A 26,123-nucleotide genomic window follows, 5' to 3' on the forward strand; every position below is an offset into this window, starting at 1 on the left:
AAGATATACAAATCACCAATAGGTATGTGAAAATGGTTCAACATCACTAATCGTCAGAGGAATATCAATCCAAACCACAATGAGATTATCACCTCACACCTGTCAGGATGGCTGTTATCAAAAGCAAAACAAAACAAAGACAAAAGGCATTGAAGAGGATGTGGAGAAATTGGAATCTTTGCACATGGTTGGCAGGAATGCAAAATGGTGCACACACTATCGAAAACAGGTCCCTCAAAAAATTAAAAATAGAACTACCTTATAATCCAGCAATGCCACTTCTGGGCCTTTATCCAAAGCAGTTGAAATCAAGATCTTGAAGAGATATCAGCACTCCCATGTTTATTACAGCACATTCACAGTGGTCAAGGAGTGGAAACAACCTAAACATTTGTTGACAGACTAACAGACTACATACATCCAATGGACTAGTGTTCAGTATTAAGAAAAGAAAGTTCTGCAATGTGCAACAACACATGGATAAACTTTGAAGACTTCATGCTGAGTGCCATAAGTCAGTCAGACGGACAACTACTGCATGATTCCACTTGTATGGGGAACCTAAAATAGTCAAATTCATGGACTTGGTGTTTCCTTAGGGATCGGAATGGGAGGGGGTTGGGGAGTTATTAACTAATGGGCATAAAGTTTTAGTTAAGCAAAATGAATAACCTTTAGAGCTCTGCTGTACAACATTGTACCTATCATTGATGTATCAATGCTGTACAGTGCACTTAAATTTTTATTTAGACGGTAGGTCTCATGTTAGTGTTCTTACCATAGTAGAATCAAATTTAAAAGAAAAAGAATTCTTAGAGCAAAAGAGAGAAAAGATAGGAACACTATCTGAGAAGTTACTAGGAGGATAGATTTGCCATCAACTAAGATGGGATGGGGGGGGACCAGGGGTTCAGCTTCAGACATGTTAAGTTTTATTTTACTTGCCTGCTCATTAGTAGAGCTACCATGTTGGCCTTTGAATATTTGGAGCCTGAAGTTCAGGAAGAGAAGACAGAGCTAGAGGTGGAAATGCAGGAGTCATCAGCCTGTGTAGGTTATTTATAGCTATGAAACTGGATAAGGAAGAGGATGTAAAAGGGCACAAAGAACTGAGCTGAGGCTGGCTCTCCATCATTAAAGTAGTTGGGGTGATGGGGAGGAAATAGCAAAGGGGACTGAGATTGAGGGAATGGGGGTGCATATGGGTCTTGGACGCCATGTGAGGAAAGTGTTAAGACACTTCAAGTCAGAGGGAATGATTGATAGTGTCAACTGATGCCAGTGGGTTGACTCAAATGAGGAATGAGCATACACCATTAGGTTTAGCAGCATGGAAGGCTTTGGCAATCCTAGCCAGAGCTGCTTTGAAGAGGGATAAAGGGAAAGGGCTATTGGAGGGATTACTAACAGTGAGCCCTGGCTGAGTGGCTCAGTTGGTTGGCATGTCATCATGTACAACCAAAAGGTTGAGGGTTCAATCCCTGGTCAGGATGCATACGGAAGGCAACCGATTGATGTTTCTTTCTCTTTCACATCAATGTTTCTCTCTCCCTCTAAAATCAATAAACATATCCTCAGTTGAGAATATTTTAAAAACTTTTGGTGTGAAAGGTAGAGGGGGAGAGATGGGGTGTTAGCTGGTAGGGAAAGTGGAGTTCAGAGGTTTGTTTTCTTTTTTGGAGATAGGAGACTAACAGCAGATTTTATGCCGATGGGAATAACCCAGTGGGAAGGGAAAACATGATGATGCCAGAAAGAAAGGGAAGGGTTGGCGAGAGGACATCTCTCAGTAGGCAGGAAGGAAAGGCATTTGTACAAGTGGAAGGTTTCACTTCAGGTAGGAGCATACACAAGTCACCCATAGGAGCACGAGGGGAGGCACTCTGTGGGCACCGGTGCTGGGGAGTGGGCAGTGAATACAGTGGCACGTGCCTCTGGAAGTTCTAATGCTTCTGGGTTGTTTTTTGTTGTTGTTGTTTTTACAATTTCTCAAGGGCAGGTTTGTGAGCAATAAACTCTTTTTATGTTTAGTAATTATTTGTAGGATCATTTTACCCTATCACGCACTGTGCTGAGTGCTGGTGTACAGCTGCCAACAAAGACACATCTGAGCACCTGCTCCATTTGTACTGCGACTCTAGTAGAAGACACCACACATACACACATGGGATTGTTCATAGACCAGCCATCTCAGATGGCAAAATCAGGAATGGTGTTTCTCCAGCCCTCTCCCCGACCTTCCACCACCTCTATCTTCTTCTTGCTGTATTTTAAGTCCTTAGACCCCAGCTGATCCCAGAACTCCCTGCATCTCACTTCCTTACCATGATCCCATTCCTACCTCCAAGGCCAACATTCTGGAAAGCAAAGTTCCAAAGAATCAAGATTGTACCAATGAGCCTGTCTCCATGGCAATGGTCATGAATGAGCCAAGCAAGGTAACCGTGGAGATGGCGTGAATGAGAAGTGGTCCGTTGCCATGGAGATGTGCTGAATGGAAAGGCCCACACAAGCAAGGCTACGTCATGAGATGGAACAGTCAGAATGAAGTTGGTGTGCCTATTTTCAACTCAGTTACAAAAATACATTTTAATAAAGCTCATGATCCACCTCATTCCTCCTCTCTGCCTCCCACCCCTTCTTTAACCTTCATCCTACAACTCAACCCAGGTTTACCAGGTCTCCTTCAGATCCATCAAGGACATCCCTGGGGCTGTTCTTTCGTCACATGCCTCCTTCCCTAGGCCAAGTTGGTACTCCTTTGACCAACTACTATCTTCCTTTTGGGACCAACAATATTTTCAAAACCCATGAACTGATGGAAATGATACTAACTACATTCTTTGGGGCAAGAACAGTTTATAAACTGGACCAACTCAGTTCACACCTGTGAGGGTTATCTCATTTGGTAGCGCACTTCTCCATGGAGGATCTGGCATAATACCCCATGCACAGTGACGTGATCTGATCACACTGGTAATGTTGAACATGTATCCTTAGTATTATGTGGAAGCATTTTGTAAAAGTGCAGGACATAGGGCCTAAGAACAACAACTTTGAATCCCTGAAACCCAAGTTCTCTCTGTCCTGCTCAAAAAGCATTTCCTCATTCATTGGTTCTTTTGCTTGTTCAACCATATTTATTAAGCATTGTTGTAGCAAAGAGTTAGATAACTTGTGTTCACCATGGGGAACTAACTACTTAATAAATTAGAGTACATACAGAGGCATTTTATTTATTTATTTTTAATCCTCACTGAAGAGCATGTTTATTGATTTCAGAGAGAGGAATGGGGGGAGAGAGAGAGATGAGGAGAGAAACATTGATGTGGGAGAGAAACATCGATGTGGGAGAGAAACATCGATCAGTTGCCTCCCGTATGCACCCCGACCAGGGATTGAACCTGCAACCTTTGGTGTATGGGACAATGTTCCAACCAACTGAGCCACCTGGCCAGAGGTGGAGGCATTTTTAAAAGGAAGAAGCAGAACTCTGGGTGTTGATGAGAGCTAGCACTTAGAGAATGTCTGCTGTGTGAAAGGCACCATTCTAAACCCTCTTCTAAAATGAATATTAACTCATTTAACTGTATAACAAGTTGTAAGGTGGATTCTCTCATATTCCCACTTTACAAATGGGAAAATAGAAATCTCTATATCCAGGATACACTGTCAGGTAAAAAGGGCAAGTTTTGTAATGGTACGTATAGCGGCTACCATTTGCGTGTAAATGCATAGGCTATTTCTGGAAGACTCCATAGGAAACTAATAATTGTGTTCACCTGTCTAGAAGGACACTGAGAGACTTGGAAATAAGTATACAGAAAAAAAAACTTACATTCTAAGATAAAAGATATATGTTTTTCTGAATTGCATACCATATATGTGTGTTATCTACCACAGAACCAAATGGAAAATGGTCATTGTCTTAATCCATTCAGGTTGCTATAACAGAATACCACAGACTGGGTAGCTAATAAACAACAGAAATTTATTTCTCTTGGTCCAGAGGATGGGAAGTCCAAGATCAAGGCACTGGCAGACTGAGTGTCTGGTGAGAGCCTGCTTCCTAGATTATAGTCATCTTCTTGCTGTGTCCTCACGTGGTGAAAGGGGTGAGGGAACTCTCTGGGGTCCCCCATCTGAGGGCACTAATCCCATTCATGAGGGCTCCACCCTCATGATCTAAAGGTCCCACTTCCAAACATCAACACATTGGGGATTAGAATTTAGAAAAACATGTGAGCAAAATATTTTACTGCTGAGGAAAATGAGGCACAGAGAAGTTAAGTGACTTACCCAAGTGGCAGAACTGGAATTCAAAGCCAGGCAGTTTGGATGCAGGATCTACGCATTAAAAAACAAAGTGTGACTGGAACTGTGTGTGTGCATGCATGTTCATGTGTGTACATACAGTGTGTGCATGCATTTGTTTATACATGCATGTGCGCATTGTATGCACGCGTGTGCTTGTGTGCTGGGAGAGCAAAGTGGCAAGAGAAGAAACTACAGAAGGGCGGCAGGGATCAAGCCATGTTTTGAGAGGTTCGGACTTTATTCTGAAGGCATGAAGGAGCCATGGAAGGATTTAGAGAAGGGGTGGATGTCAACGGATTTTTATTTAGAAGGATTGCTCTGGCTGAATGTAGTGGCCAGAATACAAGTGTAGGTGAAGCATTCGCTCTGCCTGGGTATGAGGATGCCCTCCTGCCCCCGCCCTCCAGCACATTATCAGGTCAGGCAGAATGTGGCCAAGCTGAGCAGCCCCAACCCCCTGAGGTTGAGCAGTGAGTATTGAGTGTATTGGCCTTTGGTTCTGCTCAAACCCTGAACTGAAGCTGTTCCACTAAGGTTGGGGGTCAGGTTCCCTGCTTGGTAAAGGTGGCTTTGGGGAAGAATGCCCGTCCAGTGGTGCTGATGTGGGCAGTGAGACAGGAAGGCAGCGTGGATGAATCCTGACTCCACCATCTCCCTGCTGTGTTAGGTTGAGCAAGTCAGCCAGCCCCCCTGTGCCTCAATTTTCTCATTTATAAAATGGGGCCAGTAATACCTCACCTTGGAGGGGATGAAAATATTGTAAAATACCCAGAGCATCATTATAATGGTGAGGGTAATAAGGATGTCATGTTACCAGACAACCTGGACTCCAACCAGTTCCCTGCTTTGCAAGCTGTGTAACTTGGGGAAGGTTCTGCAACCTCTCTGGGCCTCATTTGTTTCATCTATTCACTGAGAATAGTTCTACTTCCTAGAGTTATGGGGAAAATTAATTGAAATAATCCATGTAAAGCCCTTAAATAGTGTCTGGCTCCTGGCAAGCACTCAGTAAATATTAGGGACTATTGAAAGATGATGGTGGTGATGATAATGACAATAGTAATATCTTCATCATCATCATCATCATCATCATCACTATTACTAAGGGCCTCTCACTCTCTGCCCTGCAGTTTGCCAGTTTTCTTGGAATGGAATTATATGCGCTTCCCCTCTGGGTGATCACATTTAATGTCAATGACCCGTCCCTGGGGTTTCGTTAGCTCATTTTTAGAAAGTGGCATGTGCGCTGCCGGCTTCAGACATCGCTGGACTTTTACGATACAGTTTACCCCTGAAAATATGGTTTAAAGTACACGGGTTCACTTACACATGGATTTTTTTCAATATTGTATTTTCCTATGGTTTTCTTTCTCTCTGCTTTATTGTAAGAATACAGTATATAATACATATAACATACAAAATAAGTGTTAATTGACTGTTTGTTATTAATAAGGCTTCCAGTAAGCAGTAGGCTATTAGTTAAGTTTCTGGGGAGTCAAAAGTAATATGTGGATTTTCAACTCTGCAGGGAGTCACCAACCGTATCTAAGCCCAATACCAGGTTCTTTGGCCAGATCCTGGCAGACTGAGGGCACAGGGGATAGACTTATGCTTTCTTCCCTGCCCACCTCTGCTTTGCTGCAGGCCATTTCCTGTCCTGTTTGGGGCAGCCTGGGCCACTTATCACTTTCAGCTTTCTGTAGAGCTGATGCCTTTCCCCCTGGCAGACCTGTAAGCACACCCCTGTGCTGTTATTTAAAAAGCAACAGTTGCCTAAAGCATCAACACAGAGAAGCTTGTCCTTAAAGTAGCAGGAGTCATTGGAAGGCCACTGTTAGCTCTTCTGACTAACAAAGTGACAACATACCTTTCCCCAGGTGGCGTGTGACAGAATGTAGTGCAGGGATCAGCTCTGCTCTCAGGGGGCCTGCCCCACACTCCTGAGCTTCAGGCGGGAACTGTGATAATTATTTCTTCAGTGGGCACTTTATAGCACTTACTGTGAACCTTGCTGGGTATGTGTGCACATACATGCCATGGGTCTGCACATGTGTGCACGTGTGTATGAACCTGTTCTGAACATTTTACAAATAATAACAAAATTAAGTTTTTAATCTTCCCAACAACCCATTGTATAGATCAGCAATTTTCAATCTTTGTCATCTCATAACACACATAAACTAATTACTAAAATTCTGTGGCACACCAAAAAACATATTTTCACTAAACTGACAAATAAATAGGCATAATTTTGATTTATTCACACCAGATGGCTATTGTTGTATTGGCTGTTGTCATTTTTTTATTTGACAATCTAAGGGAAAAGAGGTCAGTGCCCCTGACTAAATAGCCAGGTATTGCATGTTTTAAAAATTCTTGCAGCACACCAGTTGAAAATTGCTGGTATAAACGATAAGACTGGGTCACAGAGAAGCTAAGTTACTGCCCCCAAATCACACAGCTGATGGGTGGAGGGGCCAGGATTTATAGCATTTACCTCTCCATCCTTTCAGCAGTCACCCAGCACAACTTTGTGGGCCTGGCCATGTCCACACACCATATTCAACATGGCGTATATTTCTCAAGCTAAATTAAAAAAACAGCTCTGATTTTCCTGCTTGTCCATAGTTAGTCAAATCTGTGACATGTGCTCAAACAAAGCAAATTCCAGAAGACCTAGACCCAGGAACTGGGTGGTCTGGGTTCAAATCCTGGCTCTCCCACTTCCTGGCTGAGTGCCCTGTTTTTTCATCTGTCAAATGGGAATAATCATAGTCTCCTCTTTGTTGAACTGTTGTGAGCGTCAAAATGAGTTCATGTGTGTAAAGCTCTTAGAATGTTCCAGGCACTCAATTCAAATCAGCATCTTTTTATTCATTCATTTAGCACCTTATCTGCACTGTTCTATGTGATGGGGGAGACCTTGTGGCCCTTAATATCTAACAGGAGGGGGAGAGGCCATAACTAATAACAATGGTGTGCCAGAAGATGGGGTGTTGTGGGGAAAACGGTGAAGTTGGGTAAAGGCGGTCAGTGTTGGGTTGAGGTGTGGGACGTGGTTTTCAATGGGGTGGTCATGGTAGGCTTCATTGGGAAGGTAACACATGAGCATTTGAGTGGACTACTGAGGTACTGACACAGATTATTACCACCTGGTGACACTGATGTAAGTTTGAATTTCACCTGTGGCAACTCTCACTCACCCTCTCACCCCATTAATTAGGTGAGATCCAAAACTTGGCAGAGGAACCAGGGCTCTTGGGTTCCTCCTAGTTCCTGTGTCAAAGGTCTTTGTGAAGATCTTGGCCTGGAGAGCCATCCAGCTCCTTTACCCTCACTGGGAGAAAGGGCTTTCTCCCAGTTTATCTGCCAGATCTTGGGGAAGGTATGAAGGAAAGTATTCAGTCACCTTGAAGCTGGTCAGATGGTGAGGAGATGAAGATATTCACTGCTGAAGAAAGAGACTGTAACAGATAAAACCAAAAATCCCTAGCTTAAGAGTATCCGAGTGAGAAATGAACTTCTGAAGTACAATTGGAAAGCAGAGGTATGGGGTGGAAGTGTGGGTGGTGCGACTACGGCTCTGCCCCACTCAGTCACTCAGGAATCTGGCCTGATGGAGGTGCCACTTCTCCAGAGTGTGGTTTCCAGGGTTGCCCTAAGAGTCTGCATCCAACAAGTGTACTGGGGAAAGGAGAAGTGGAGAGGTATTTATGAGCTAGGCCAGAAAGTGAACTCATTTCTGCCTGTATCCCATTGGCCAGAATTAGTCATGTGACTGCACCTAACTGCAACAGGGGCTGGGAAATGTAGTTTCTGACTAGGCATCCATATCTCAGCCACCCTATGGAAAGAGAATGTGAATCTTTATTGGGAAAATTGGTACCATGTTTGTACCAGGGATTCAGTCCACTTTCCACCCCATCCCCCAAGCCCCACCTCACTATGTACCAGACACTTTTTAAATGCACTTTACACATCTCAGCCCATATCATGTAATAGCCTTATTCAGTGGGCACTATTATTAGCCACACTTTACAGCTGATAAAACTGAAGCCAGAGTAGTTAAGTAACTTGCCCAAAGTCACACAGCTAGGAAGTGGCAGATTTGGAACTGGAATCCAGGAAGTCTGGCCGCAGAGCCCCGAGCTTCACATAAATTTATTGTGGTTAGAAGGAGACAGAGGGTCCCAAAAGTTGACATAATCCACTTTCTTGTCACTAAGGAACTGACCACTTGGACCAGTGAGTCCCAACTTAAAGAGCTCACCCCGGGGCAATCATGGCGAATTGTGTCCACATCCCTATTAGGTCTTAGATCAGAGTGGCTTGGCTGCAGCATTGCAAGATGTTTAGCAGCATCCCTGGCTACACTAGATCCTCGTATCACCTCACCCCAAGTCATGCAATCAAAAATGTCTCTAGATATTTCCTAATGACCCTGGGGAATGAAATCGCCCCTGGTTAGAACCACTGTTCTAGATTGTTAAATATTATCCTATAATATAGTGCAAGTCCAAGGCAGAATGACTTTGAAATTGCCAACCTTGCAAAAAAAATGCAGGATTTCATACAGTCTGTGAGCAGGACAGTAGCAAACTGCTGAAGTCACACCCTAAGACATTAACAGACAGGCCTGGGCAGAATTCATCTATTAAAATTTTGACAAGGACAGCAACACCACTAGTTCTTTAAAAGAGAATAGCTTAACTATCAAAGGGTCAAAACCAGGGTCACTGGTAAAGCCCCCTGTGAATCTGAAAATAAAAATGATCCTTCTGAAAATTCATGATGCAGGAGTCAAAAGTGGAGTGTGGGGTGTTACCTGCTATCAGGCTGTTTTGCAGGGAAATTGTGCACACACCCCCACACCCCAGCCTGAATATGTGTGCTAGGCACTGTCCGTCCTCTCTGCTCAGTGAGAGCCATTTCCCAACCCAGACTGATCATTTCCGAATTCTTGGATTATTTTTTTCTAATGAATGTTATAGTCGCTGACTTCTAGTGGGTGCTGTTCTTTGTCTTTACCACACTGTAGTAGGTTCTTTTACTACCCACATTTCACAGATAAGGAAACTGAGGCTCAGAAAGATGGACTAACTAGTCCAGGCTACACAGAGCCAGGATTCAGACCAGCCTGGCTCCAGGTGCCATGTTTCTAGCCAGTGGGCTCCATGGATGCCCTGGTTCTGAGGGACCCCCCACTTCCAGAACCTTCTACTCTCACTCCCCTTGGCCCTTTCCCATTGACCAGAGGAAACACAGCTCCCACTCCTTCATTTGCTATGAAACAATATGTATAAATGCAAAGCTTGAGGCTTTGTGGGGAAAACGAGGCAGAAGGATGAAGATTGGAGTCTCTTTTTGGCTTGGTGAGAAACCTGCTGTTGCCTGAAGGAATCAAGAAAAGAGATTGTTGAAGCTTGTATAGAATATGGGGACGTTTTCTGCTAGACAAAGGGTAAAGGGTCTCAGGTTCATTTTGCTGCTGCTCTCCCAAGCCCTGCAACTCTTTCCTGCTTTTTTTTTTCCGTTCTCATTTTTGAATCCAGGCTTCTGCTGATTCATCTCTCTGAGCAAAGAAGGAGGGAGGAAGTCAGAGTTGTTCATTGACCATTTTCTTTCTTCGGTGACTCAGCTGTGATTCACATTTTAATTAATGCAGGAGAAAGACCTGATCAGTCCTCAGGCATGTATGTGTCCAATCAGCCATACCTTCAGGCAGATGATAATAATAAACCCCCCAAACGTGGGATGCCCCAAATTAACTATGGCTGTTTCCTCTGGTAGTCCTGAGGACTCCACCAGGCTCTCTGAGTTCTGGGTTCCCAGTGGGACCCTGACCCAGAGCAGCTGGTCTGAGCCCCAAAGCAGGGGGGCTAATTTCTACAATTAGTCTGAGGTCAGGGTGAGAAACATAGTCTTGAGCCCTCCTGGGACATCAAGAGGATCATGGGACTATAATAGCATTTTCTGAGTTAGACTTTGGCTGTAATCCCAGGCTCAAGCCTTGCTTCTCTTCTCCCCCCATATCTTAGGGCCTGAGATTTGTCAGAGCCAATTGCAGGGGCCGTCTCTGAGCTTTTGGTTCACCCAGAGAATAAGGAAAGTTCAGATCATCCTGACTGTTACTTCCTGAGGGCTTAGTCTGTGTCAGGCAGTGTGCTCAGCACTTTTCATGAATGGTCACATTTAATCCTCCCACTGTCCACTGAAAGAAAAAGCTTTTCTGTAATTCTCCATCGTCCCTGTGAGGAAACTGAGGTTGGGAGTTTGCCCAACATAGACAATTAATGAATAATTTGGCAGGATATAAACCCAGCCCCTTCCCTCCTGAGAGCCAGAGTTTACATCTGCTGCACTTTTCTGCCTCTCACCCAGCTGGAAAGAAAAATTGAAGCTAACAGCTCATTCACCAAATACTTATTGAGGCCAGCCATGTACCAGGCTCTGTTCTAGGCACTGAGGTTCCATCAGTGAACATGAGACAGATCCGTGGCCTCATGGAGCTGAGATTGTAGCTGCCGAAGTGTATTTGTCACTGTGTATTAGATAAGCTAAGTTTCTAGTAAGTAATGTATTAGGTACTTCCTGCTGCTATAACACAGAACCCCCAACATATATAAGGGCTCAAACACAATAGAGGTTTAGTTCTTGCATATGTAAAGCCCCAAAGGGGTATTCTTGAATAATGGGCAGCTCTCCTCTAAGCAGGGAGGCAGGGGCCCTGGCTCCTACTGGATTGTCTTTAGCCTGTGATTTCAAGGTCCCTGTGCTTCTCAGTATGACGACATAGAAGGGAACAGACTGTGGAGAGTACCTGGCAAACGTTTCTGGGCCCAGCCTGGAAGTAGCCCACCTCACTTGCACTGGCCTTTCACTGGCAAGAACTGAGTCACATGGCCATGCCTACCTGCACAAATGGGAAATGTAGTCTAGCTGAGTACCCAGGAGGAAGAGACAGAATGCAGTTCTGTGATGGGTCACTGAGAATCAAGTCCCATTCTTGAGATGTGTCACCCCCTTACAAGTCCCATCTTAGGACAGCTTTTAGAGACACCCTGTCTTTTTCCACCCTCCTCCTCTGTTTCTTGGAGTTCCTGCTCTAATACAGTGGGGGAAAGCAAGAACCAGACAGAATGTCTTTTCCCCAATTTGAAGTCTTATTGGGAAAAGGCAGCAGACTATCCCTGCCTTTTGAGGTAAGGGATCCTAGAATCAAATTCTGCTTCTCCAAAGACTTTTATTTCAGAAATTGGGTGGTTTAGGAACCCTTAGATGAGAAGACTTCATGGACAATCCATTCTTCCTACCTTTTACTAGTCAAGGTCCCAACAGGAAATAGAATTTACCCACCAGATGGTTTCAAAAGAAGAGCAAGTCATGAAGAAATTCCTTAAAAAGATGGGGGCAAGTCAAGGAACTTGGTGAGGGATATTGAGATCCCCAGAAAGAAGCCATTACTATCCCTACACCCCTGGAACCCAGTAGAGGCAGAGGGATGCAGGAAGGACTGGGTTAGAACCAGGGAAGGAGCTGGCAAAGCAAGACTCCAGTATCTCTCCGTCTTCTGCCAGCACCTCCCATCAGTCAAACCCAATCAGGAACCAAAGCAAAGCATTCTGGGAGATGTAGTCCACAGGGATTGTCCTGGCTGGGCACAGGCAAGCTGGAGAATGGACCTGGGGAGCAAGCAGAGTAATCAGCATGCACCAACTGCATGCCTCGATTATGTAATCCACTCTATAATGCTAACCACATGGCTATTTAAATATAAATGTAAATCTGTTAAAATTAAATCAAATGAAAAACTCAATTATTCAACCACATTTTAAGTGCTCACTAGCCACATGTGGCTGGTGGCTGCCATATTACAAGCTCAGAATAAAATGTTTCCACCACGGCAGAAAGTTCTCTGGGCTGGCACAGAAGTAGTTTTGGAGGCAGAGCTGTGGATCTGTAGGGAAGAGGTTCTCTGGATAAAGGAGCAGGGGAGAAGCAGGGAGGTTGAGTGAGCAGCTTCACTGGGAAGGAGGCTTGGTATCAAGGGAGAGAGTAGAACAGAAGGCTTCAGTTCAAGATCAGCTCTGAAACTTCCTCTGTGTGATCTCAATCAAGACACTTGGCCTCTTGGGACCCCGGTTTGCTCTTCAGCAAAGTGGGTGTCAGCCCTACCTTCTATGGTGATGATGCCCACGAACAAGGCTATGGAAAAGGAAGACTGTATAAAGTGTTAGTTGTTGCCATGTTGGAAAATGATTGTTGAGGCCAAAATGTCACAAGAGAACCAGTAGGTCTGGTTCCTTTATTCCCTGCACGGACGAGTCCCCTTACCTGGACCTTCAGTACCCCTCAATGTTTTGTAAGTGTAAGCCCTCGCAGTTGTTGGGTTTTTTCTTTTTTGTAATACAAGTGCCTAACTTAAACTTTGATTGTCAAGGCTTCCATTTCAAAGAGGCATCCACTTCAAAGACAGCCATCTCAATAAACACACTGCTGGCCACCAGACTAGATAAAGAGCCAGGAGGCCTTCTCTCTCTGAGGTTCCTTTGTTTTAGAGATCTTGGTTGAATTCAATAACTGACCTTTGGACCACTGTGTTTTGTTTCTCTTTCCAGTACTTTAAATTTCAACTTTTTCCCTGGCTGCTGTGCCTCAGTGGATTGTGTGCTGGCCTGTGAACTGAAAGGTTGCCAGTTCGATTCCCAGTCAGGGCACATGCCTGGGTTGCAGAGCAGGTCCCCAGTTAGGGGCGTGCAATAGGTGACTAATCAATGTCTCGCACATCGATGTTTCTCTCCCTCTCTGTCTTCCTCCCTTCCCCACTTTCTAAAAAGAAATACATAAAATCTTTTAAAAAAAATTCCCACTCTTATGTTTTAAATTCACCCATAAAGAGTGAGCCCTCAAAATCCTAAGCACCTACGCTCGACCCCAGTAAAAGCAAAAGCCCTGGCCTGTGTGTTCTCTTTCCCCTCAACTTGGCTGTGTGGCCCCAGATATATTGCAAAATTTTCAGGTCACGTGAATAACAAACCTTTATTTTTCAAAGTTCCTTGATGATTATTGTTGAAGGGGGTCTTGCAGTCATAATAGAAACCACAAGGGCTGGTCCAGCCACAGCATTGGTTATTGATAGGCTGAGACTGGCACAAAACCTGTTTCTTCATCTGTAGTCAGTGCCTTTATTATATTCACTCCACATCTGCTTCCAGCCTTCTCTTATTCCTTGGGATCTTGCCAGCTTTCTCTTAAGACATTGGTGGTCATGTGTATGAACTCCCCTTCCTTTCAGTTCCCTCAAGATCATCATTTCCTTCTTTTTTATTTGTTTATTTTTCCTCCTCTGTCTCAAAGAAAACCATGAACCTTCACCTTTCCAAGCCTGGGAAGTATTGCAGAGTAATTAGAAATGAATGGAACATGAGATCAAAACCCAGCTAGAGTATATACTACCTGTCTGAGCTTGGAGCAGTGACTCAACCCCTCTGGTCCAGAAAGCAGAGGGAATGACAGGCCCTACCTGGTAGGATTGTCATGGGGATTGGATGAAATAATGCACACTGCCTGGCCCACAGCAAGCACTCAATGAACGTTAGCTTCTTTCTAAATCTTTTTAACTTTATACTGATGTGTAACATACATACAGAAAAGCACACTCATATGGGCGTATGGGTTGAGTAATTTTCAAAAACTGAACACACTCATGTCACCAGCACCCACGTCAAGACACAGAATATCCCCAACCTCCAGAAACCCTCTCATTCCACCAGTCACTAGTAACCCCATCCATAGATTAGTCTTGCTTGTTAATACATGAGATCCTACTGTGTGCTCTGCCTGGCTTCTTGCCCTTGACTTTGTGTATGTGAGCTCCACCCTTGTTATTGCTGTAGCTGTAGGGAATTCATTGTCACAGCTGTGTGTACTGTTATCAGGGCACTAGTGGCGGGCATTTGGGTAATTTCCACTTTGGAGCTATTACAGAGAAAGCTGCTGTTGCCTCTCTTCTAGTTGTCTTTTGGTGACTACTGCTCACATTTCTCTGGGAGGAATCTGTTTCACTTTGGTGGAAACTGCACAACAATTTCCCAGAATGGTTGGACCAGTCTAATTCCCATCAACTGCAGGCCAGTGAGAGTTTAGTTATATTTTGCTTCAGGAGTGTTTCTCTCTCCTTGTAGGAGGTGCCCCACTCGCTGTCTGAGAATTCCATTGTCTATTTCCTCAAACGTTTCACTCCATCAAACACCTGGAGTGGCCCTGCAGGCCCCCCTTTTCCACTGACACTATGCTCTTGGCTTGCAAATTTGGATGAATCTAATTTGTTGGGAAGACATTGTGCCCCACCCCGCTCGAATCACATCATCTTGCCCCACCTCTTCTCATTCTAGTCTCTCAGGGAGGTTTTCCTTCCACTGCCTCCTTCAGCCTGGTATCAGCAGGGTAGTGCGACCTCTCAGAAGGCACAAGACCTGCTAATCTCCAAATCTCCAAGTCCCCTCTCAAATGCCATCCTTTGTTGCCCCGACATATGCACCCCATCTTTTCTAGAAACACTTACCTGGCACTTTCTGCGGTTTTGCATTTGGTCCCGTTCCTTTTTATTTAAGAAAACACTACACTTTAAGAGAGCTTCATGAGTCACCCAAAATAGAAACGTCCTTTTGTGCAGTAGAAAGTGTCCTTTGGTGCAGTCCTCTACTTTAAAAATCAAGTAAGAGGAAGAACTGCTCAGCGCAAGGGTTCAGGCACTTGTGAGGACCTTGCAGGCGAGGTAAGAACTTCACATTAAGGGAGGAGAATATCTGTACAACAAGGACTTCTTCAGTAGAACTTGAAAAACACAAACTCTAAGGCAAAAAACACTTGATTACATGATGACTAAAATGTTCTGTTCAAATAAAGACATAATTAGGGGGAGGGGAACCAGATCCCTGTCTTACCTTTTCCTGTGAATCCTTGGGCAAATTACTCAACCTCTTTGTGCCTTAGTTTCCTCACCAGTGTAATGAAGAGAATATAATCTATTTACATATTGTTAGGAGTTTAAAATGAGCTTATATTGATAAGTCATTTAAAATAGCACCTGGTACCTGATAAGAACTAAAGTAGTGTTTGTAAATAGTGCATAGAGCAGTAGAAGAGAAGCTAACCAGGGGTTAATAACGAACTGCTGTCAGTACAGTACGCCTTAGCCACATGTGACTATTTTAATTGTAAGTGAATTAAAAATAAATACTATTTAAAACTCAGTTCCTCACCTACACTAGCCACATTTTGAGTGCTCAATAACCACACATGGCCAGCGGCTACCATATTGGGCAACATTGATCAAGACTATATATACAAAGGAGTGTCTGCGAGTCAAACAAGAATAATGCAGCAATCCCAATAGGAAAACAGGCAAAAATGTGATTGGGTAGATTGGGGAAGAGACCTCTGAAAAGCTAATCGGTATGACATGGTACTCAACATCATTTATAATCCGAAAGATGAAAAATTAAAATAGGGAGTATCTCTGGGTGCCTCTTATAGTGGAAAAAATTAGAAAAGTGGATGAGACACCTTAGTAGGTGGGAATGTGGGGACAGATGAAGCTCCTGCCTCACTCTTGGAGGTGTGGCCCGGGCAGCCACTCTGACGGGTCTGCAGCAGTACTGAGTGCAGTTAAGTCCGGACCCACCGGCCGTTGTGCCCCAGGTCACCCTCCTCGGGGGATTTTCACTGGGTCTCTCAGCAGAGGGCACAAAGATGTTCACTCCAGCACCATCTGTGGAGGAGGAGCTGGAGGCCATCTGGGGCCCATACCTGGGGAACTGGAGGTGGCATGTGACAAATGCACCTACAGAGCCCCAGGCCCAGGGACTGCCCCAGACTTCACGTCCAACAGACCATTCTGGACGGGGCTTTAAAACCTGGTTCTGGGTGAAAACAGAAAACAACAGAATATGCCTAACTTTATGCCATTTATGTAAATTAAAAATCAAAATGAAGTATGTGTTTTCCAGAACACATTCCAATCAGACCAGATTAAACACTACATCGGTTTACTCTTATGGGGGAAAAATGAACGTAGAGTCTGGGGATAAAAGGGAGTAAACGAACGAACAAACAACGGAGGGCTATTGCACAGACCAAATGTGGAAATAGGCCATGGACCGAGGAGAGCAATTAACTCAACTTTCTGCATTTGACGGTTTAAAAAGAATTTAGAAATAATTTTCCCAAGAAGAGCTACAAGCCAGCTGATTTCAGAATGAACTTGAAGAGGACTGACACAGTCTATGAATGGCAAGAATACAGACTGCATGGGAAGCAGTTGTGCTACAAAGTACGCATCTCAAATCTATAAGGAGCAGGTGCTTCTTCTAACCTAAGGTCGGGGCGTCCACGATAGCCCATCCCCCTACTTCCCAACCATGCTAACATCCTCTCACTCTCCTGTCATTTTCCTCTCCTTCTCAACTGGTAACCTTACTCTTCACCGTGAGGTCTCTAGCCCCAGGGCCTTTGTACATGTTTGCCTCCTCACCCCCCTGGCACATAGTAGTTGTTCCTCTACAAATATTTACTGACACCCTGACTTCTACACAGCAGAGAAAATAGAGCTGCTTCCACACTCAGGTTAGTGGAGGCATGAGATTGGCTGAGGTCCCAGGAGAGGGTACGTGGGGTGGTGGAGTTAACCAAGGGGCAGCACAATGGAGGTGGCAAAGGCAGCCCCAGGATCCAGGCACCCCATGTTAGCTGTGTGATGTGGGCATGTAGCTAACCCCTCCAGGGCTCAGTTTTCCTGTCAATGAAACGAGGGAAGAACACTTACCTGGCAAAGGTACTGGGGCATAAAATAAAATCTTAGTATGTAAACCAAACAAGTGTACAACCGGACAAAGAATAAACTCAACAATGTTGCCTTTATCGGTTAGTTCTGATGTAACTTAGCTGCAAGTAACAAGTTAAAATAAAAAGGCAGATGAAGGCAAACATTTGCATAGGACACACTAAATTCTAAGCACAAATGTAAGTATATCACATAGATTCCCACAGCTATAAGGGAAATACAATAATACTATTATCATCTCCACTTTCGTCGTCGTCGGCAGCCGTCCGTCTCGAGAGACAATGGTGTAGCTTCTTAAGAGTCTATCTGCACCGCCGAGAATGGTTGTGCAGTCCGACTCGGGAGTGACACGGTATCTGTCTCCTCCCGTGTTGAATCGACATCTTGCGATGATGCTGGAGTGTCCTCTCCAGTGAAGCTGAAGCTACAGAGCCTGGGCAGGGTGATATGGAGGGTCTGCTGTTGCCCATGCAGCAGACCCCCCCTCTCTTCGCAGCTGAAGGGTCCAAGGGAAAGACGGAGTCAATACAGCTTGGCTTCAGGTACGCCGCAGGAGTTGCTGGTGTTGACTACAACGTCAAACCGCCTTAGGGACTCCGGCTCCGGATTTTCTGTCGGGGTTTACTCCCTTAGCCTTTCCCCTGAAGAGGTATGCCGCAAGGCAGCGGAGGTTTTTGGGAATCAGAGTTTTCCTTCTCTGATGTGCCCTGACTGGAAGATCGAACCAGCGACACTTAGCTCGCAGGCTGACGCTCAATCCACTGAGCCAAACCAGCCAGGCATCTCCACTTTATAGCTTAGGAAACTAAGGCACAGAGGGGTTGTGTGACTTGCCCAAGGCCACACAGTTAGTGATTTGAGGAACTGGGATTTGACCTGGGCTGTCTGGCTCCTAATCGCTAGGAAGGATGTTTGTTACCCAGGTTACAAGAAGTTGGGAGCTTGGGCGGTGGGCTCCACAGCTCATCAATGTCTCCAAGCAATCTTGTCCATCTTTCCATTCTGCCATCTTTAGTGTAAAGATTGTCTGGTGACCTTTACCACTCAGAGTCCCAGGATGCCTGCCCAGCCATCCCATGTAGACACACAAGAAGAAGAGGGACTGTCTCCTGCTATGTGACCTTCACTCAGGACCTGTTAGGCACACAACCCAGTCATGTGACCAGTGCTCCCACGGCAAGCAATTCTGGGTAAAAGAAATTATTGGGCATCTTCTGCCTCTTTGATGGAAGACAGGCTCCATCTAGCAAGGGAAGGGGTGGGGATAGCTATCAGGTGGACAACCATCAGTGTCTTTTCCTAGTGTAAGACAAGTCCTGCCTTCTACCCCCACTTCCATCTCTTCTAAAATCCACTGTATTAGTTATCCCGATGCTAGCCTACATTTCACTTCATTATTTCTTCGTGCATTTTTTCAACAAGCATACTGTATACCAGGCAGACTTTTAGGTACTGGGGATACCTAAACAGATGAACAGAAGAGATGAGAACTCCTAGCCTAGTGGGGTGGACATGCTAGAGCAGCGCCATCCAATGGATTTTCTATGATGGTGGCAATGCAACCGTCCACTGTGGCTATGGAGCACTGGAAATGAGACTAATGCAGCTGAATGTCTCATTTAATTTAAATTAAATTAAGTATATATGTCAATAGCTGTGTGTAAGTACAGCTGATATGACTGAGGAAGTGAATGTCTAAGTTAAATTAAATTAAATTAAATTAAATACGTACATTAAATACTATATGTAGTGTGGTTACCATAGTGGGCAGTGTAGCTCTAAACACCAAGAGATACACCATTGACTTCTCTCTCAACATATAAACATATTCACTTCTCTCCCACCCCCAAAATCGCCTCTTCTCAGACCCAGGCCCTTGTTTCCAGTTCTTCTCTTGTTCTCTCCAGCCATCAACCTGGGCAAGATTCCCTGGTGACCTGATGCCACACATAAGGGATGTTCTCCATCCACTGCCTCTTAATCATCTCTGCTGCCCTGGAGACCAATGATCTCACTTTCCTCAAAACACTTTTGAACTTGATCCCTGGGGATGACACTCCCTGTCGGGTCCCCTCCCATCTCTGTGACTTCTCCCTTTGTCATTATCCCCTTCCTCTTCTTGTCTTTTAAAATGTTGCTTTTCTCTACCATTCTGTTGTGGCCCTTGGCTTTTTTCACTTGACCTATCTACACTGGGGTAGATCGCCTACCCTAGCCCTGTCCTGTGCCACTCCTTACTCATTCACCAGATGCGTAGTGAGTACTTACTAGGCCATGAAAAGTGCTTCAGGTACTTCTAAAACATTTTTTTTTAAAGTCTCTGTACTCATGGAGTACAGAGGAGGTGAATAATAAGCACAACTTAATGAACAACGTAATTCCAGAGAGGGAAGGGCCTCTTTAGCCAGAGATGCCAGGGACATCCTCTCTGAGAAGGCAGAATCTGAGCTGCAGCCTGAAGGATTTGAAGAAGGCCAGCTGGGCGAACAGAGAGCGAGATGAGGGGGTGGGCAAGCACCTGAAGTAGAGGAAATAGGCAATCTATGATTCCCATGGCAGGAAGAAGCTTTTCCTATTGACAGAACAGAAAGACAGTGGCCGGAGTGGGACCGCACAGCCTGCAGGAGTCAAGTCACACAAGGTCTTGCGGTCGTGGGCGAGCTTGGGTTTTATCCTGAGCCCGATGGGAGCCAGGGGAAGGTTTTAACAAGGGAGTTACAGAAAACTGGCACCTCAAACTCAGTGTGTCCACCGCCCAGCCCTCGCCCTTGCTTCACACCTGTCCTTTCCTCTGTCTTCCCATCTCAATCGACAGCAACTCCTTCCTTCACATAGCCTGGGCCCAAACCCTGCAGTTGCCCTGAATTCCTCCCTCTCCTCCCTCACACTAACTCCTTGCCCTGGAAGCCCTGGTGGCTGCCATGTTGCTCCCCATAGTGCTTCACCCCGTCTGACCTATATCGTATGGTTTCCTATTGTCACTTTGTTCATGGCAGCAGCATCAGGCCCCACCTGAGTACCCAGCCCATCATAGGTGCTAATGGACCCTTGTTGAATAAATGAATGACCTTCGCTTAGCCATTCTTCCCTTCTCTTTTGTCCCTACCATTGGCCTAGCCCACCCAGTGAGCCATGTGAGGTGGAGAACTGGGGTTCTGGAATGCAGGTGTCCTGGGTTCAAGTTCTTCCTCAGTGGTGTGGGTCTATGCTTCTCTGGGCTTTAGTGTCCTCCTCTGTAAAATGGGACTCATCCTGCTAAATGCTAAATACTGGGATGCAGGGAGGACTTGAGGAGCCCAGGCAAGCTCCCTGGTGCACAGCAATCAATGGCAGCTAAATATAAATCAGGGCCTCCTTTGTACTCCCACTGCCTTTGTCCTACTTCCAGCCCTCATTACGCTGGCCTGCTCTGCGGCTCCCTCCTAGCTCCTGCCCCCATCACCACCAATCTGTCCTTTCAGCTGTCAGGCTTGTCTTCCTAACACCACCCCCAATCACATCCCTCCCTTGCTCCAAAACCTTACATGACTCCCACTGTCCACACGGCAAGACCCACCTCCTCAGCCTCCAGTGAAGCCTCCACCATCCCAATTTCGTATGCACCACTTACCCTGAGTGAAGCCTCCTGCCTCTTAGGGTGCTCTCGGCCCGTTCTGGGCTTCTTGGCCCATTCTCTTTCCAGTTCCTTCTCACCTTTCCAGGGAGGAGATTAGGAGATAGTACATACGTCTTGAATGCTGGCTGGGTTGGCGGTGGGCAGCGGGGAAGTAGGAGTCTCTGCCTTTCTGAGGCTTAGACAAGTTCAGGCAAAGGCCAGCAATGAGCAAAACACAGGGCTAGGGTTTAACCCCAGGTCTGAGATGTGTGCAATTTGGTGCTGTGCTCCCTCCTCAGACTTGGACTTCGCAGTGCTGCTCCCGTCTGTATTCATTCCCTCCTCATTCCAGCCTCCTACAGCTCTGGGACCAGAGGACTGGGACTTGAATCTTCCATCCACTTCCTTGTGTGATTATCTCAGGGCGAGGCTGAGTTCCTGTCGGTGTTATCATTACATCCAGCACAACCTGGTCTAGACCCATTATCGCTCACGGAGAACAATGCAGTCGCTTCCTCCCTAGTCTCCCAGTTTCTGGCCTTGTCCCCAGAGGGTTCTTATTTTAATATAAGTTAGATCGTGCCTCTTCTCTGCTCAGAACCCTCCATAGCTCCCACCTCCCTCAGAGAAAAAGCTAAAGTCCTTCCCATGGCCTGCAAGGTCTCATCACCTCCCTGCCCTCATATCCTCCCGCTGTGACCCTGACTCATTTGGCCTCAGCCACACTGGCCTCCGCACTGTCCCTCAAATGCACCAGGCATAGTTCTGCCTCAGGACCTTTGCACTGGCTGTCCCTCCGCCTAGACTTTCCTCTGATGTATTCATGTGGCTCACCCCCTGTCTTTCTTCACACCTTTACTTCAGTGTCCGTTTCTCTGGACCTGCACTGTCTAGTACCTTCACCACTGGTCTTATGCAGCCATTAAGCATCTCAGTTGAGACTTGATATAAGTGGAGAATATGCACCAGATTTCAAAGACTTAATCCAAAGAGAATAATATATATAATGTCTTACTGCATCTTCATATTGATTGCCTGATGAAATTATAACACTTTAGATAGACTGGGTTAAAGAAATTATATTATTAAAATTAGTTTCAGCTGTTTCTTTTTGCTCGTTTAATGTGACTGCTTGAAAATTACACCCAATTCGTATTAAAGTTCTACTGGGCAGTGCTGGTCTGAGCATTCTTATCTCTGAATTCCTTCCCTGCCAGAGGGCAAAGAACAGTTGCCTTCACCGGCCGATATTAATGTCATTACTCCCCTCATCCTGCTCCATGTGCGCTGTTTCCATTCCCCCACGCCCCCGACATTCAGCATGTTTATTGGGTTTATTTTCAGTCTCCCCACCGGACAGGGATTCCTGTGGCTCAGGAGCTGGATTGGCTCAGCACGCTATAGGTGCTCAGTTAATGTTTGTGAATTGAATAAATGAACACTCATTTGTGGTTTGCTGTGCACACCCTCACCAACTGTCTGCCAAGAAGGAAGAAAGTAAGATGTAGAATTAGAATGGTGACTTATAAAATGCAGTTTGAGGAACCCAAAGGAATGTGAGAAAGTTGGTAGAAGAACAGGAAAATGGAGTAAATTGAAGTAAAACTTCTCTGGGGTTGTAGAGTTGTATGGCATGGCTTCCTCCTGTTCTCCAGCTTCATAGCACCATCCAAACCCCTGCCATGGCCCCATTGCATTCCTTGAATTTGCCAACCTTCTTCCCACCCATGATCTCTGTCTCAGCCATTTCCTTAGCCTGGAAAGTTCTTCCCCCACTGAACAGATTCCTCCTCCTCATCCATGAGACCTCAGCTTGAGACCAGCCCTCCCTGGGTCCCAGACCAGTTAACATGAACTGCTGTGTACCATCAGAGCTGTTGTCTTCCACGCCTTCTAAGGACACATCATATCTGTGATGGATTCATTCATTGTGTACACTTTTTTGTTAAACATTTTTCCTCTACATCAGCTCCATGGGGCAGGAAGTCTCATGCGTTGCTCTGCCTGGCACATAGGACATACTCAGATGTGCTTGTGCTGATGGAAAAAACAGGTCAGTCCAACCTAAAATGCTAATCTCTGCTCTGGAAGTAACCTTGAAAAGAATTGGGCACAACCCCTTAGCTTGGGTTGCCCCAGCATAGACCCTGAAACAAGGATTCAGTTGCAAGTAGTTTATCTGGGAGGTAATCCCAGGAAATGTGTGGATTGGGGAGGGATGGGGCAGCAAGAAAGGATGATTGGTTGAGCAGGTGATTCCGGTGGGCAGCTGGGATCAGCCCCTCTGGGGAACATATCTTAGAGCAATCTGGAATGAAGGGCGAGGGAACTTAGGAATTGATCCACCTATTACCAACAGTCTTTGGCTGTGGGCTGCTCCCACAGGGGCCTGTCTCAGACAAAGAGATGCAGACGCTGGTTGTTACAGGCCCAAGTGGTAAGGTCCATCCAGATCCCTGGACAAGACTGATGACTCCCTCAAGTGATTTTCTGGCCACCCTCCACTGGTTTTCAGCACCTCTTGTCCATCGTCAGAAGCTATGATGACAACTTGTCTGCTGAGTGGCTCCATGGTAGCTCCTACGTGACTTACCTTGGAAATGGACTCATTCAGGAAACAAGTCAGAGAGGTTCCCCAGGGTGCCTTAGAGGAGGGGCTGTGGGATCCTGTGTCTCACCAGTAACACTTATACAAATGAGACCGTAGTTGGGGTCTTTCCAGGTGTGGGAGGTGGGGGGTTCTACAGAAAGAAGGCTCATCTCACCTGCATTTACAAGAGTGACTCATTTTGACCCAAGTCTTGGGGTCTGTAGCCGCCTTCTAGGGCCAATGCCAACTGGTCCATCAAGGTCACACTTCTTGTTGGTTTGTTGGTTTTTCCATTTCTTTATGAGTAGCTTAGCACACTGCCTGCGTGCAAGGCTCTGTGCCAACCATTCCACAAATATCAATCCATTTAATCCTCACAACTCTTCGAGGTGTACTGATGTTCGAAGTGTAGTGTTGAGGTGTGTTATACTCTGGGGTACTGTTGTTATCCCACTATACAAAAGGGGAAGCTGAGGCATGGAGCAGGGAAGTGATTTGCCCAAGGTCACCCAGCTGGGAAGTGGCAGAACTGGGATGTGAATCCATGTGTTCTGGTCTATTATACTGAACTATTTTCCTGCCAGTTGGTAAAGAGCCCCAAGCCCTGAAGGGTCTTCCACTGCCCCTACAATCCATTTTGGTTGTGGTTGTGAAATGTGTTGAACAGCACCCTGACCACATGCCCTGGAGGAGCTTCCGTTCCTCCCAGTCCAACATTTATTTTCATCAGCCATCCACCTGCTTGGGGTCATTGTAAATCACCTCTTATCCCACTGTTTTTCAGATGACAAAGCAGTCCCAGCAATGTAACATCCCCTGCCTGTGGTCACCCAGCCAATAAATGACAACATTGAACCCCAGGCATCCCGCCCATCTGTCTGACCCCAACCCTGAAACCCACCCTCTGTTTTCCATTCTGGTTTCTTTCTTCCAGCATCTTGGCAACAGTTGGGACAGAGTTTGATCTACGGACACTGAGGGCAGTTCGAGTGCTGCGACCGCTCAAGCTGGTGTCTGGAATCCCAAGTGCGTGAGTTTCTGACCTGGAAAGGGGTCTGCTCAGGGCCCTGGTGTCCTCGGTTTCCCCTCTGCAGAGTGTCTCAGGAGGGGCCCCCCCAGCGCTGCCCTAGCCTGTGCCAGGGCAGCCTCCACTTTGAGGAAGCTCCCCAGGGGACCTTCAGGAGCCTGGCTGCAGGTCTGGGTGCGCTCTGAAAGCAAGCCAGGAAGCTTATCCATAAGCACAGCCCCTGCTTAGGAGTGCCTCCTGTCTCAGGAGCCACGCTAAGCATTCTCTCATTCAGTACTCACAACCAGCCCTGTCATGCTGCTAGTGCCACAATGTCCACTTGACAGATTGGGAAGCTGAAGTTCAGAGCGGCTCAATGATTTGATCAGGGCGCCGTGGCTGAGATGTGGCAGAACTAGGAGTCAGCAAGTGCGACCCCTAGCCTGGGCAGTGACACTGGTGGCAATGACTGCTGCCATTTATTGGATGTCTGTGTGGTACCAGACACTGCAAAAGAAGTTTTGTGTGCATCATCTTAGTTCATTCTTGTAATCCCCCGATGAACCCATTTTACAGATAAAAAGGCTGAGACTCAGAAAAGTTAAACTATTCACCTGAGTTCTTACTGCTTTTCAGTGACAAACTCCAAAGTCCATACTCGTTCCATGCTGCTTTCTCATTCTGCAGGGATGCTTCTACTCCAGCCTTTGGGGGTGGCTGCTCTGTTCAGGGTCAGGGTTGGGTTCAGCTGCCAAAACAAAACAAAACACAGAGCTGGCCTTTTTCTATCCTACTGCCTCGGTTAATAATAATTAGTAGTAGTAGTAGTATGTCCTGAGCACTGTTCTAAGTATTTGCCATTTTTAAACACATTTATCCTCATAACAAGCTTGGCAATGGGGGTGGGGGAGATGTTCTGTTGTTATCACCATTTTATATATCATTGCTTTGGCCTTCAGGTTCATTGCCATCCAGATTTAAAGAGTGGGATTTCCCAGAAGACCACCAGCAGGGTCTTTTTGTAGAAAGAAGGCACTCAAGTGTCTGCAAGATTCCAGTAGCAGGCTGCATCATTTTAAATTAAGGGCCATCTCAAAGCTAATATTAATAAGTATTTAATAACCACCTCTGACATGTCAGGTACTCTGCTAGGTATGAACTCTCATTTAATCATGAGAGGGAGGCACCATTGTAACCCCCATTTACAGTTGAAGAAACCAGGGTTCAGAATGGCTACTTGACTTGTCCAAGGTCACATTGCTAATAAGTAGATGACCAGGTCTGTCTGGTCCCCTAGAAGCAGACTTAGATAGATGTTCAGATGCACCTTCTTTAGTGGAGGTAGGGGCTGTCAGGAGGGAGGGGATGAGAGAATGGAGTGTGAATAGCACCGGAGTGGTCCTCCAATAGGAGTCAAGGAGGCTGGCCTTCGTACTTCTCTGGTTAATTATTGGGGGTGGGAGGTGGGACAGTGGCAGCCTGCCCGGTGAGGCAGCTCTTGATAACCAAGGGCAAGTGGATGGAGAAGAGGGGAACTGGGAGCCCTTGGCAGCCAGTGCTCACAGCAGCTGGAGAGTAGATACACCCGCAGCGAAGGATTCTGGCTTAGGCACCAATAGCATCCAGTGTCCAGAGCCCTAACCACTCTGCAATACTGCCTCCATTAGCATCGCCTTACATTTTGGACCCCTTGGAGTAGCGCAGCCCCCTTGGACCACCTTGACACTTTCCCTCTCCTGCTAGGGTCTCCACCTACCAGGAGTTGCTATCT

At 46.0% G+C, this 26,123-nt stretch overlaps 1 protein-coding gene across 1 annotated transcript in view; it reads left to right on the plus strand.

Moving 5' to 3' along the window:
* Nucleotides 1-26,123, plus strand: part of CACNA1A (calcium voltage-gated channel subunit alpha1 A) — a 166,835-nt gene that overhangs the window by 30,055 nt on the left and 110,657 nt on the right. Inside the window, exon 3 of the mRNA XM_090289739.1 lies at nucleotides 24,281-24,372. Within this exon, the coding sequence (XP_090145865.1) occupies nucleotides 24,281-24,372 (92 nt within the window). The remainder of the gene's footprint in view (nucleotides 1-24,280; nucleotides 24,373-26,123) is intronic.

The sequence above is a fragment of the Furipterus horrens genome, unplaced genomic scaffold (genome assembly GCF_987537825.1).
Source record: "Furipterus horrens unplaced genomic scaffold, mFurHor1.1.pri manual_scaffold_10, whole genome shotgun sequence".
NCBI lineage: Eukaryota > Metazoa > Chordata > Mammalia > Chiroptera > Furipteridae > Furipterus > Furipterus horrens.